We start from the raw sequence: 14,493 nt of genomic DNA on the forward strand, positions 1-14,493 counted from the left end.
TAGATATTAGCTTACACCTTTTGAGATTTAACACACAAATAACTTACAGTGGAATAGTAACTTGCCAGCCATTTCTCATTTAAGGTCTTCTGAGCAATTTAATTGTACCATTCTCAATATACTATATAGTACTGGAGCCCTTTTGAAACAAGTATATCGTGAAATGACAGCTAAGATATTTCTGTGAAACTATAGTGGGGCTGTTTTGAGAATTTTTGAAATTGCCCAGAATCCCCACTTCTCAATGTTTACACTATAAATAGCCATTACTGAAGCACAGTGTAGATTATTCTTCAGTATGTCACTTTCCATAGCAGAGAACTCTTCTGTGCAGTTGGAGCACATGGAAGTTGAAGTTCAGTTTTACTTCATTTATTAGAAATTAGTGACATGCTCAATTATTAGGAAGTAGCTTTTGAACTTTGTGGTTTAAATTTCTCAAGTGAAAGAATTTAAACTTTCCTTCTTAAACTGCAGTAAAACACTGCCCTTGGGTCTCCACTGGGTTTTATCATGTTAGTCTTTAGTTTCTCCTCTGGAGGTGGTCTTTCATCATGTGTCAGCATTCAACGGTATGTCTACACAGGGATAAAAATCCATGGCTGGCCAGTCAGCTGACAGGCTCAGGCTGAAAAACTACTATGTAGATATTTGGGCCCGGGCTGGAGCCTGAGCTCTGGGACCCTGGGAGGGTGGAGAGTCCCAGAGCTGACTCCAGCCTGAGCTCAACCATCTACACAACAACTCTTAGTTCCGCAGCCCAAGTCATCTGACCTGGGCCAACCACGGCCATGCTGTGGGTCTTTTATCCCTGTCTAGCTGTATCCAAGGTGGCGACAATAGGAGGTAGCACTAATCATTATGACAATGATCACAAGTTGTCATTAAAAATGAAATACTGTTAAATAAAAGCAGCTAAAACTACTGGTTTAGAGAATAATAAAAATTAAATGCTCACATAAGGGAAATATATGCTTCAGTGCTTTGATGAATTAGGGGTCTTTGTAGCCGGTCTGTTTTAAAGCTTCTAAGTAGTTTTATTCAGCAAAGCACTTTAACATGTGCAATTTTCAGCACGAGTAGTCCCAATTACTAAAGTTAAGCACAGATTGAAGTGCTTTGCTGAAACTGAGCCAAAATAAAGATAACAAATAAAGTAGTCCAATTTAAGAGGAAAATGAAAGGAATGGACTTTCTACATGTCTAAAATACAGCTATTAGTAATAAAAAATTCTGCAACAAAACTGAAAATTAGGGAGGATGGGACAGTGTAAAATCAAATTTATCACGTGAACAAAGAATACTGCATTATTCGTTTGCATATTTAATTCCATACAAGACTCCATTTTTAAAGTTTATGTAAATTGACAGAGAATTTCCAGTCTGCTGCACTGAAAAGCTAGAGAATCCAGACCATCGGACAGTCAATGGAAAGAGATTCTGTCTACAGGCAACAGCAGGAGTCTGCTGCAGGGACAACGGATGAAGGGCCATAAATAATTTGAACAATGGAACATCTGAGCTACCTTTCTTGCCACATATCAGTATAAAAGGATGTATTTGCTAGGAAACATGTAAGAACATACAATGATGCCTCAAATAACTCTTGAAGCCACAACTGCTAAATGGCATTTTATTGTCTTCAACAACTAGCAGTTACAGTATCTAAAACAAAAAGAAAAGTTGTCAAGAAATAAATAGCTGAAGATGAACTGTTGAGATCTCACTAATTTTTGTTACTGCAGTGGCTCCATTACATTTTATTCCTTGTTTTTCAGCCTTCATTCTTCAGATTCTCCAGGCCTACGAATATCATCAATCTTTAGAATCATTCTAACCATCTGAGTAGCCAGAGCAATCTGTTGCTTTTTACCAATTAAGGTTTCTATGACATGCTGTTTCTTCATATCTGTCAAAAGAGGGGAAATATTTAGACATCCCCCCCAAAATCAAAAATTAAAGACACACTAAAAGAGCCCGTAGAGCGCAAATCACATTTCAGATTTAAAATTCTACCACCATACAATCACACCCTTCTACCAAATCCCAGAATTTTGGTATTATTCCCTTTCAGCTGTTTAGAGATTACAGTGAGGTATCATTACACATACTGAATCTATTTCCTTAAGTTAAGTATCCTCACACCTTCCTGTCAACTGTCTAAATGGGCCATCTTGATTATCACTACAGAAGTTGTTTTTTCCTGCTGATAATAGCTCATCTTAACTAATTAGCCTCTCAGTTTGTATGGTAACTTCCAACGTGCGTGCGTGCATCTCTCTTACTATATGTTCCTTTCTATGCATCTGATGAAGTGAGCTATAGCTCACGAAAACTTATGCTCAAATAAATTGGTTAGTCTCTAAGGTGCCACAAGTACTCCTTTTCTTTTTTCTAAAAGCAAAGACAGTTCCAAGTCAAATTCTCACCTGAACTCATTCTACTTATGCCAAAATGTTTTGCTCATGTGGTGTAAAATTAAGGGTTTTTATTCCAAATTCTTCAAATATGAAGTACTAAGTGACTGCATTTTCCAAAGTCTTTGTAGCATGCACGGTAAGTCTACTATGGCTTTTTACATTTGCTGAGAAATGCCTTCCACAATATTCACAGTGTACCAAGGATTTCTTACCATTTGTTCCTTTGCGCAAACAATCGATCCCAAGAGCAGGATTGTTTTCTTTCACTTGCCTAGCTCGCACTTCAGTCATAGTCTGTATGGGATTCATTCCACTGTTTTCAGAAAGCGCAATGGGAATGACTTCTAGGGCATCAGCAAAAGCCCTCATAGCATACTGTTCCAAAGAGGGGCACTAGAAGAGTACAGGCTTATATTAGACTGTTGGAAAAACCAGGTTACCACACTAAAACAGTGAAAGAATTTATCCATATACAATAGATACAAGTGTTCCTTAAAAACATGGTCCACCCTACCCAACAGGATGTTTATATGTGGTGCCAAAGTACTTATATGCATAATACATCCTACATCAGTCTTAAGGACAAATGGCTTGTCTACATGATAAGCCATTTCACTGTGTGAATCTACAATGCATCAGCTGGCTGCTCAGTAACTCATCACATAGACCCTGCTACATTAAAAGTCCTGGCATGAAATGGTGGGAGTGACTGCAATTTAATTATCATATTGAAATGAGGGTCTAGGGGTAGGGGATGGAGTCATGTGACACTGAATGCCTCATCTACAACCACAGTCTCCACTCCAGGGGCTGCACATTGTGACCTGGCTAAAGGTTACATCCTTTTAAAGCCAAACCCTAAGATCTGTACTTGAATTCAGACATGACTTTGATATGTTTAAGTTGCCCCATTTCATCTTTCAAAAGACAATTTTAGTATTGCAAAAGGAACATCACTGATAACACTACATCAGTCTGGAAAGGCCGCTAGCAATCCAATGGAAAATTTCACAGTATCATTTAATCAGTAACCACAAAGTAGTTTACTAAAGCACAACAGCTTTTCTTCTTCTACTTTGCTTTCCTATGCTGAAGCAGCAGCAGTTACTATGTGAAAAACTATGTATAGTTTTTCAGAAACTATACGACACTGTGCATAAGTGAAAGCATGAAATTCCTTAGCATACACTTGTTTTGCAAAAAGGAGTACTTGTGGCACCTTAGAGACTAACCAATTTATTTGAGCATGAGCTTTCGTGAGCTACAGCTCACTTCATCGGATGCATACCGTGGAAACTGCAGCAGACTTTATATACACACAGAGAATATGAAACAATACCTCCTCCCACCCCACTGTCCTGCTGGTAATAGCTTATCTAAAGTGATCATCAGGTTGGGCCATTTCCAGCACAAATCCAGGTTTTCTCACCCTCCACCCCCCCCACACAAATTCACTCTCCTGCTGGTGATAGCCCATCCAAAGTGACAACTCTTTACACAATGTGCATGATAATCAAGTTGGGCCATTTCCTGCACAAATCCAGGTTCTCTCACCCCCTCACCCCCTCCCAAAAACCACACACACAAACTCACTCTCCTGCTGGTAATAGCTCATTCAAAGTGACCACTCTCCCTACAATGTGCATGATAATCAAGGTGGGCCATTTCCAGCACAAATCCAGGTTCTCTCACCCCCCCACCCCCATACACACACAAACTCACTCTCCTGCTGGTAGCTTACCAGCAGGAGAGTGAGTTTGTGTGTGTATGGGGGTGGGGGTGTGTGGAAAACCTGGATTTGTGCTGGAAATGGCCCACCTTGATTATCATGCACATTGTGTAAAGAGTTGTCACTTTGGATGGGCTATCACCAGCAGGAGAGTGAATTTGTGTGTGGGGGGTGGAGGGTGAGAAAACCTGGATTTGTGCTGGAAATGGCCCAACTTGATGATCACTTTAGATAAGCTATTACCAGCAGGACAGTGGGGTGGGAGGAGGTATTGTTTCATATTCTCTGTGTGTATATAAAGTCTGCTGCAGTTTCCACGGTATGCATCCGATGAAGTGAGCTGTAGCTCACGAAAGCTTATGCTCTAATAAATTGGTTAGTCTCTAAGGTGCCACAAGTACTCCTTTTCTTTTTGCGAATACAGACTAACACGGCTGTTACTCTGAAACTTGTTTTGCAGTTACAGATACGAAAGGCTGATTTTTTTCCTTGAGCGGGAGAATGATGAAAAAGGTTGTTTTTTTTTTTTTTTTTTTTTTTACCTTATCTGCTGTTTCACTAACTGCCAAAGCACAAGAGATCTCGGCAGCACCTCCTCCATACACAATGCGGTTATCACGAACCAGGTTCCGGATTACACACAAGGCATCATGAAGAGATCGTTTTGCTTCTTCGATTATCTTGAATTTTAGAATATAACAAGTTATGTTACAGTATGTAAAGTTAGGAGAGTCCTGAAAATCTTACTTCATCAAGGTTTCCTAATACAAAATCAGAAACTCCACACAGCCAAGTAATATCTGAATAGAAATCTGTTGTTGTAATGATTTTTTTAATTCACTGTTTTCATGAAACTTTACATTTTGAAATAATCAACTTTTCAATACTTAGAAATTGCACATGCACATTTTAAAGATTTTTCAACCCTTCACTTGGATGATCAAATTGCATTTCAAGCCTGGGGTATTTCCAAGATAAAAACAAGGCTTTTTACACTAAAATATTTATGGTTCATACTTCAGAAAGTCCACTTAATAGCTTGATGCATTTTATTTTTTTTTAAAAAGTTAAGCAAACATCAAAAAGTTGTTTTGTTTTTTTTTAAAAAGATTACAAATCTATTTTTAACTCTTTATTTGCACCCTCTCAGTTTTCCCCTTTTTCTTATGCTTTTGGCTCCAAATAGGACTTAAGTACCAGCAGGATACGAGCAACACACTAGACACCAACCGATTTAATGCAAAGTTTTGAAATTTTGTTTTGCTGTACAGGAGATACCATTCTTATCTAAAGGTCAGGCCAAGACTTACAGATGAAGATTAGATATCTACTGCTATGTGAAAATGAGTAAGAACCTGATCCTCCAAATTATTCAATATCATTTTATTCACATGAGCAGTCCATTAAAAGTAAAAGGGATTAGGCACAAGAGTAAAGTTACTCGTAGAGCATGATAACAAACAATCATCAGTTTTACTCAACACCAAACAAAGTGATTCTTGTGGTACTTTGCACAGCGAGTTGCCACTCTTAACAAGCAATCACTGTTGGCTATCCCAGTCAGGTGGACTACGGATTTATTCACTCCCTCTAGCCACTCTTCAGATAAGACAGTACAACACTGAGGCTTCTTTTGGATGCACCTGCTGATTTTGCAAGCTGATAGAATTAGCAGGAGACATGATCAAACTCTCATTTACATATTGAGCATCTCACCATCTTATTTCCTCCTCTAATGAAGATGGTCACAGCTCTGGAATTCTGACATTGCTCAATGACAAGCATTTTATCCTTTGTTGTTCCAAATGAGATCTCCCTGACAATGCCAGCAAAGCCTAGTTTCTCAGATGTGAGTTCGCAGAAACGAGGAACGATGCGCCCTCCAGTTGCAATGGCAATCAACTACAAGTTAAAAAAACAAAACCAAACCAGTCATTTTGAAAAGAATTTTTTCTCAAGGGTTTTTTATTGTGGGACATGGATGGAAGAAGGCCATCTTATGGACTAGACTCTGAAAGGGACACTTCCCCTCCTTCAGAGTATTTCAGGGAACCAGTTGCTTCTGCAGAGCAAGGAATGACATTTTAGATGTGGAGTCTTAGGTCACCTTTCTGTAACCCATCACACTTTTTTAGCTCAATTTTAACTCCCATCCTTCAGTTATTATTTGTATTGGGGTAGTGTCTAGAGGATTCAATTGTGGATCATGGCCCCATTCACAAGTGATATTTTACAATCAGTGATTTAGACTCGTATATATTAGTTGTGCTGCTCTCCTCCTGAAAGCCAGAGCTTCTGAAGTGATCATGTGTTAGAAGTCTGACAGAAGTTTACTTACTTCTATTTCAGGTCCGCCAACCCAACGAACAGCAGGTAGCTCATTCTGAAGCAGTAAGTGATTTGCCTCATCATCAAACCCCCACTGGCAAATAGCTAGGTTTGCACCAGTGTCTTTAATCTGAAAACAATTCCAATATATGTTGCTAAGTTAAAAGCAATACAATGCATTTAATTTGAACCCACAAGTACCAAAATACAGTGGATACAAAGGATGACCCATAAAGACACTAACCATGGAGCTGAATTTCAAAATAGTCTGTTAATTAATTACAGCTATTTTTTTTGAATAGTTTGTCATTCAGTTGTAACTTTTTAAAAGTATATGTATGCAAACAGGTCTGCTTCTTTTGAGACTACTGGTCAAATCATACATGAAAAGCAAAATATTTCACTCTTATATACACTGGGGAAAAGTCATCAGGGATAAATACGTTTATAAACTCTAACCTGTTTTATCATCTCTTCAAATTTCTCCTTTTCATATTTCTGCAGTGCCTTGTAATCTTCCACGGATGTTACATCAAGCTTGTGCTTGGTTTTAGGCTTAGGTGGCTCAAATGGACAAGTGAGAATTGCAATTTTAGCATCTTTAACTTCCTACATGTTAAAATAAAGTTTAAGATTAATTATTTTGACCTCAAAAATATTTGCACTCTCTCCCCCCCGCCCAACCCCATACTAATAAAGCTATTTTTTCTACAAGCTAGGAAAGAGCAACTTCTATTTTAGAATACATGAGAGGTGTTCAGAGACAGTAGTTAGAGGGGCAAAGAAAAGTTCCTTGATGATTTAATAAAGCCTAACATACAGACACACCAGAAAAGACTAACTCACTTTAGGCATCTGTGGATGGCTGAAATCTTTATCCACAATCACTCCTTTGACCAACTGGGTATCTTCCAGTCTCCCTCCCACTTTGCCTTGTACTTTGATTAGCTCAAAATCAACATCTTTGCGTTCCATATCAGCCACCGTCAGTACAGCATTGACAGCGATTTCTGCCATTTGTCTGTTGCAACGATTAATTCTAAATTTAAGCAAAATGTAATGAAGTTAGTTAAGATTGTTTAAAACATCCCCCCAAGAGAACAACTGTCCTAATAGAGAACAAACATTATTTGAGCATTGAATGTTTGTTCATTGTAGGAAGATGGGAGAAGAGGAGAAAAAGGAAGTTAAACTATAAAACAGGAGACAAAGACCTGAATATGTCTGCCTGTGTAGTGGAGACGGACACCTCTTCTTGGATATGTTACCAAGAAGCAGATTTGCGCTCTCACACTTAACTGATTACAAGTGAGTTATAACCAATGAACGACCTATAGGCTGCACGCCAAACAACATGCAAGGTACATCTTGGAAAGGACCTCTTTTAACGTGCTTACATATACTTGGTATACTGGTGCATGCTATAGACAACTGGTGCTAGACCATATGTAGATTTTTGGTTGCACAGAACAAGTTAAATTCTCGATTAATCTTTAAGATTAAAGCAAAATGGTTTGACTATATCCACTTTAATATGCCCCAAAGACAGGGGAAGGAGAGAGTTGCCTCCAACTACGACACTAATTGAACAGTTTTCTGAGAGACCTGAAACGTTCCTTAGTGTAAGACAAGCAGCAAATGTCACAGAGTTAACTGAAAAAAACCAAGTGTTTTTTGAAACTTTCTTTATAGTGCCATTGTTCTACCTGCCCTCCATTAAGAACAAAACAAACAGTAAAAAGAAGAATACTACTTGTGGCACCTCAGAGACTAACCAATTTATCTGAAATAGTGTTAATCAGACTTACAGTTAAGTCAAGCATCACTAGTAGCTTTTCCTTTGTTCCAATAGCGACAGGAAGGAACAAGTGGATTACTTTTGTTTTAAAAAGAAAAGGAGGACTTGTGGCACCTTAGAGACTAACCAATTTATTTGCACATGAGAAGATAACTCACACCTACTATCTTAAAGGGAACTGAGAAAAACCGTCAATGGTCAATTGATCTGTTGAATACTTGTTGATGCATCATGCTGGGTTACCCTATACTGTGTTTCTTAACTAGGGGGTCATGAACGGCAATGGAGGGGTCATGAACATTTATTAAGTCTAAAGCAAAGGACATCTCGCTCTCCCCTCCCCGTCCCCATTACCTTTCAAGGTTAAATACTCTTCGTCAGCCTCTCAATACACACACAAGTTATATAAGCTTATTATCGTCATCACTGATATAAATTAAATGTAAGGAGGTAGTGGAAAAACTTTGACTTCAAAAAAAGGGGCGGCACACCTGAAAAGGTTGAGAGGCTGTCACCTAAAATGCCTGCACCACTTTGGGCTGGTCTACTGACAAAAGGGGAAAACTATATTATGCCATCAAATCATTATCCCAGCAAATTAAAGAGCCACATTTCATTAATTAACCCATGATGAGTATCAAATTAACTACCTAAATACCATTTTACTATAGCCAAAAAAATAAGAGCAGTGACAGAGCAAATTAATAGAAGTAAAGGAGCAGATAAGGCTATAATAATATTAGCTATTTGTCACATGTGAAATCCATCTACTGTCATCTTTTCTTTAAGCAAACTATCATCTTTTAAAAGTGAGGGGAAACAACCACACAAATATATAAAGGGCAGTTAGGAAGCGTGGAAGTGGAAAAGAAAGGAATTAGACAGATAGCATAGAGGAATTTCTATTGCAGCTGCTTGTCACATGTCATCAAATCTGTAAAGAGAATGGTTTACTAATGTCTTCTCCTAAACTTGCTGCATCAGGGAGTTACAGAAGAGAAATTAACTGGCAATAAAAATAAAAAGTGACTTTAAGGAAAAATTTCATTGACGAATGCAACAAATGTTATATTCCAGCTAAAAAAGTCAAACAACTGTAAAGGATTTTTTCCCCAAAATGCTTTCAAGTATGAAACTACATTAGTTAGGTTTTTCAAGTATAAACTTACACTTTAGAACCTAGAGTTGTCTTTGCAGTCTGGATAAGAGGTTCGCTGTTCTGTGGATCAACTGGAAAGCTGTCACTGATTTTGTCTAGATTCTCAATGGCAACGCGTGCAGCCTGTTCATAACCATCTGCTATTCGCATAGGGTGAATACCGCGATCTAACAACTGCTCAGCCTGTTCTAATAATGCACCAGCCAGAACTACAAAACAAAATAAAAACAAGGATTTACTTTCCTCCATCGATTTATTAAGTTATTTGATCTTGCAACACGTTCTTAGAACACGGAAAGTGTGTTTAACGGACTTGCCCCTGCAAGTTTACACTAATTTCTAAAATTCATCAACAGCGGTTGACCAATTATAGTGAGGAAACTACCCAATTATTGCTTTTTCTTAAGGAGTGAAGATGGAATTGGAAGAAAATTAAGATATGTGAAAAAATAAATACATGGATGCATTTTTAAAAACAAAAACAAACCACCCCCTTTCCCCAGACTTCTGATACAGAGCCTGCAATATGGGAGCTGCAAGAGGATTAAAATGCTAGCTACTCTACTAGGTTTGTTCGAGATGCTAATTGTTTATGTAGGGCCAACTCTTTAAATATTTTTAAATAACCTAATTTCAGAGGTGACAGATTTGAAATGTCTCTTACCAACAACCCCTGTAGTTCCATCCCCAATCTCATCATCCTGCGATTTAGACAACTCTACCATAAGTTTAGCTATTTGATGATCCACATCCATCATACTTAGAATGGTGGCCCCATCATTCGTGACAGTCACCTCACCATCCTTGTCCACCATCATTTTATCAAGACCTAAAACAAGTGTTCAAAAAGTATACAAGTTATAAATAATAAAAGAAACCTTACAAAAAAAAAAAGTTTTTAAACTTACATTCTCAAACTTACCATTGGGCCCCAGTGATGTTCTCAGTGTATTTGCCACAGCCTTTGCTGCCATTATATGAGACTATGAAACAAAAATGCAAACATAAATTCAGTCATTATGACACATCCTTAAAAATACAATGCTTTATTAGTAACACTAAGCAAATAAATAGTGAAAAAGAAAGTCCTTTGATTTTAGTTGTTTGCAGATACAGTTATGTGTCAGAGAAGATTAGGTGTTAGTGTTTTCAGGGCCATCAGTTAGCCAGTAGCAATTCCCATCTCCAATGTTTTCCATCGGTGCAAATATGAAAAAAACTGGCACGGGTAATGAAAAAGGCAAAGTAACTTCTCCCCCCCAAACACCAAAAAAACCCAACAAAAACAGCATTAAATGGGGCTGAGATACAAAACAACTGCTACAAATGATTTTACTCCATTTCAAGCAGAAGTTAAACTAAATAAAAATGTATACTAAAATTATACCTAGATCAGGCAAATTGTGTGTGTTGAGATCGAGGGATGTGATCAACCCCCTCTATTCGACATTGGTGAGGCCTCATCTGGAGTACTGTGTCCAGTTTTGGGCCCCACACTACAAGGATGTGGATAAATTGGAAAGAGTCCAGAGAACGGCAACAAAAATGATTAGGGGTCTGGAACACATGACTTATGAGGAGAGGCTGAGGGAACTAGGATTGTTTAGTCTGCAGAAGAGAAGAATGAGGGGGGATTTGATAGCTGCTTTCAACTACCTGAGAGGTGGTTCCAGAGAGGATGGTTCTAGACTATTCTCAGTGGTAGAAGAGGACAGGACAAGGAGTAATGGTCTCAAGTTGCAGTGGGGGAGGTTTAGGTTGGATATTAGGAAAAACCTTTTCACTAGGAGGGTGGTGAAACACTGGAATGCGTTGCCTAGGGAGGTGGTGGAATCTTCTTCCTTAGAAGTTTTTAAGGTCGGGCTTGACAAAGCCCTGGCTGGGATGATTTAATTGGGGATTGGTCCTGCTTTTGAGCAGGGGGTTGGACTAGATGACCTCCTGAGGTCCCTTCCAACCCTGATATTCTATGATTCTATGATATATAAATATAGACCCCAACTTTACCTTCTGCACACCCACTAGCACGTGCATGCATTAAAGGCATTTGACTAGTGGGCTGGATCTTTGCCTGTGAACTCTAACTCTCTCATACAAAAGGGATGATCTGCGAAGGACTTTCGCCAGATAAAGGATTATTGACATTCAGTCATTCTTTAAAAATCCCTTGGCCTTTCAACATACCATTGGATTACTAGTATATCCAAACTGCTCACATTATCCACTAGGATAAAACAAGAGCATCCCATCTCTGCTGTTGCAAAACACCAAAAATCCTGGGTTTTTAAAATTATACTTTCCTTCTCTTTCAGTGATGCAACAGGTGAATTATTGAAATGCAACACATTTATTATTTGTGTTACCAAAGCACGTAGGAGCTCTAATAATGGACCAGTACCCCATTGTGCTATATACTGTAGAAACAAAAAAATACGGTCCCTATCCAATCATTTATAATCTAAGGACTGGTCTACTCTGAAAACTTTACCCGAGAGACATAATTATGCTGACCTAACCCTCAGTGTAGACAATACTAGGTCGATGGAAGAATTCCTCCATTTACCTACCACTTCTCAAGGAGGTAGATTAATTACAGCGATGGGACAACCCTTCTCGTCACCGTACACTGTATATGGGATGAAGTGCTACAGAGGCGCCGCTGTAGCATGGCAGCTGTGCCGCTGTAGCATTTTTAGTGTAGATGTACCCTAAGTACGAGACAAGAGCCAACAGATGGATATAGACAAGGGAGTTCATGTAAACAATGAGACGATACATGATCTCGCACACCAGCTGTCCAGTATTTCATAGGCAACATGGTAAAACAAAATTTTAGGTCTTTATAGTCCTGAAGTTTGGGCTATCGGGCATCTGAGTCGCATGCCCCGAAGTGTTGTACTGTAACTGCACCATGTAAACCCTGCTGGCGTGAGCTAAAAGGTACCTAATTCATGTTTCCAGGACTATGTTGATATGAACTGGGTACTTTTTAGTTTACACTACGTAGTTAAGTGCAATGCTATAGTGCACGGCAATTCACACCCCCATAATCCACATCTATGTAGACAAGCCCTTAGGAAGTAGGATCAGAAGGATAATGAGGTAGCTTTGAGAATGTTTATGAGGAGTGCTTCCCAAAGGTGAGAGGCAGCATGAGAGAAAGCACAAAGGTGTTTGTTTGAAAAATGCAACAAGTGGGCAATGGAGGCTGAAATCATGGGCTGATTGTAGGAGAATATGGACTGCTCAATAATCAATGACAGATAATAGGTAGCGTGACCATGAAACACCTTGAAAATTAAGACAAGTAGCTTATGTTTGAAGGGATTGAGAAGGGGGAGCCAGTAGAGGAACACAAAGAGAGGACTGACATGGTCAAAGCAACAGGTTAGGAAAATGATCTTTGCAACAGCATTCTGAATGGATGTGAACAGGACATAACTGCATCTGTCAAATCAGAGAAAAGAACGTTGCAGTAATCTAGATGCAAGATGACAAGAGCCTGGACAAGAATTTTAGTTGTGTGGATGGAGTAGATAGGCCATATCTTAGCCATGTTAGCCAGAAAGAATTGGCAAGATTCACACACTGCCTGGATATGAATACAGAGGTCAAAGACAAAGCCCAGTTTAACGGCATAAGTGACAGGCAGGATGGTGGTGTTGTCTACAGTGACTGAAAAAGGAAGGAGCAGGGAGAACAGATTAGGAGTTATGTTATAGCCATATTCACCTGGAGCTGACAGCTAGATATGCATGAGATGTCAAAGAGAGGGGCCAAGATTTTAGCTTGGGCAGAAGGAGACAGGTTTGCTGCAGGCAGGTAAATGCGCGAGTTGTCAACATACATGTGGTCGTTTAATTTGTATTTGTGGATGAAATGGATTAACCAGAGGTAAGTTGTAAAGCGAACGGAGAAAGGTACAGTGCCCTGTGGTCCCCTCCCCCCAAAAGTTGAAAGTGGGGGGAGGGCTGAAGAGCATTCTCCAAAGGACATGCTGAAGAAGTAGTTAGAGATCGGAGAAAAACCAAGAGAAAACAGAGTCCAGGAAGCCAAAGGAGGAAACATTTCAAGAGAAGGAGGGTGGTTAACTGTATCAAAAGCAGGTGACAGGTCAAAGAGAATGGGGATAACATCCTGGCTGTGAGCTCTGAGATCATTAGAGACTCTGAGTGGGTTCAGTTGAGTGCAAGGCAGAGAAACTTGGACTGGAGGAAGCGGGCTGTAAACAACGTGCTCAATGCGGTTATTAGGTGGAAGGGAGACGGGACAATAACCGGGGCGAGGGGTTAAGACAGGGGAGACTAAAGCACGTTTGCACGGGAGGGGGTGGAGGGGGGGGGGTTCAGCGCGTGAGAGATTTAAGGGAAGACGCAGACTGATGCTAGTTTAGTGACTCCGTGACAACAGGGCCCGGCCATGGCGTTTAACAAGGCACCCGGCGGATGCCGCCGCCCCGCTCCATCCGCACCAGGAGCCAGCTCCGGGCAGCCTGGGGCGCTTCCGCAAAGGCTTCGCTGGGGCCGCGGCCGGGCCAGGCGGGGAGCCCCCGATGGGGCAGGCCTAAGAGCTCCGCGCCCGAGCCGGGTCACGGCTCCCCCCGCACCCGCCTGGCCCGGCCCGGCCCGGCCCGGCCCGGGGGGGAGGGCGGGAGAGACACACAAAGGTCCGGCGGCTCCAGACCCTACAGGGGGAAGGGGGATTAGTGACCAACCGGGGGGCGGGGGGGAGAAATCGGGGGGTGGCGCGCTCTGATCCCGAGGTGGGGGAGGGGAAGCACATGGAGCCGGGGCTGGGAACCGGCGGTTCCCCGGTGGCGCATGCGCAGTTACCTTGAGTGCCTCCAGCCCCATGAGGCGGCTCTTGCGATCCTGGTCCTTGAGGATCAGGAAGGGCCGCCCGTACTCATCGAACGCGAGAGTCCCCATCGCCGACATGGTCCTGCCGCCACTGGGGCCGCACGCAGAGAGCCGCTCGGACACCAACCGACCGAGCACGAGCCGCGGCTGCTGCCCGCCACGCCCAATTGCAACGTAACGTGATGGGCGGGAGATGCCGC

General features: G+C 40.9%; 1 protein-coding gene across 1 annotated transcript; it reads right to left on the bottom strand.

Annotated features, from left to right (window-relative positions):
* Positions 1–1,619: 1,619 nt before the first annotated feature.
* On the bottom strand, positions 1,620–14,477 carry CCT5 (chaperonin containing TCP1 subunit 5). Its single transcript, XM_073332363.1, has 11 exons — positions 14,267–14,477; positions 10,357–10,417; positions 10,099–10,263; positions 9,445–9,643; positions 7,324–7,516; positions 6,937–7,086; positions 6,488–6,607; positions 5,866–6,051; positions 4,692–4,829; positions 2,633–2,813; positions 1,620–1,909 (listed from the first exon to the last, which is right to left on the bottom strand). The coding sequence occupies exons 1-11, from the start codon at positions 14,369–14,371 to the stop codon at positions 1,782–1,784; spliced, it is 1,626 nt and encodes a 541-aa protein (XP_073188464.1). The 5' UTR covers positions 14,372–14,477; the 3' UTR covers positions 1,620–1,781.
* Between the last annotated feature and the right edge of the window lie 16 nt (positions 14,478–14,493).

This window comes from Lepidochelys kempii, chromosome 2 (assembly GCF_965140285.1).
Source record: "Lepidochelys kempii isolate rLepKem1 chromosome 2, rLepKem1.hap1, whole genome shotgun sequence".
In the NCBI taxonomy this organism is placed as follows: domain Eukaryota; kingdom Metazoa; phylum Chordata; order Testudines; family Cheloniidae; genus Lepidochelys; species Lepidochelys kempii.

Coding starts and splice junctions, on each gene's coding strand:
- CCT5 (XM_073332363.1), bottom strand. CDS start 14,371: ATGTCGGCGATGGGGACTCTCGCGTTCGATGAGTACGGGCGGCCCTTC. Junction 9,644..10,098: donor TGGAACTACAGGGGTTGTTG/GTAAGAGACATT, acceptor TTTGTTTTGTAG/TTCTGGCTGGTGCATTATTA. Junction 6,052..6,487: donor TTGGCGGACCTGAAATAGAA/GTAAGTAAACTT, acceptor TTTAACTTGTAG/TTGATTGCCATTGCAACTGG.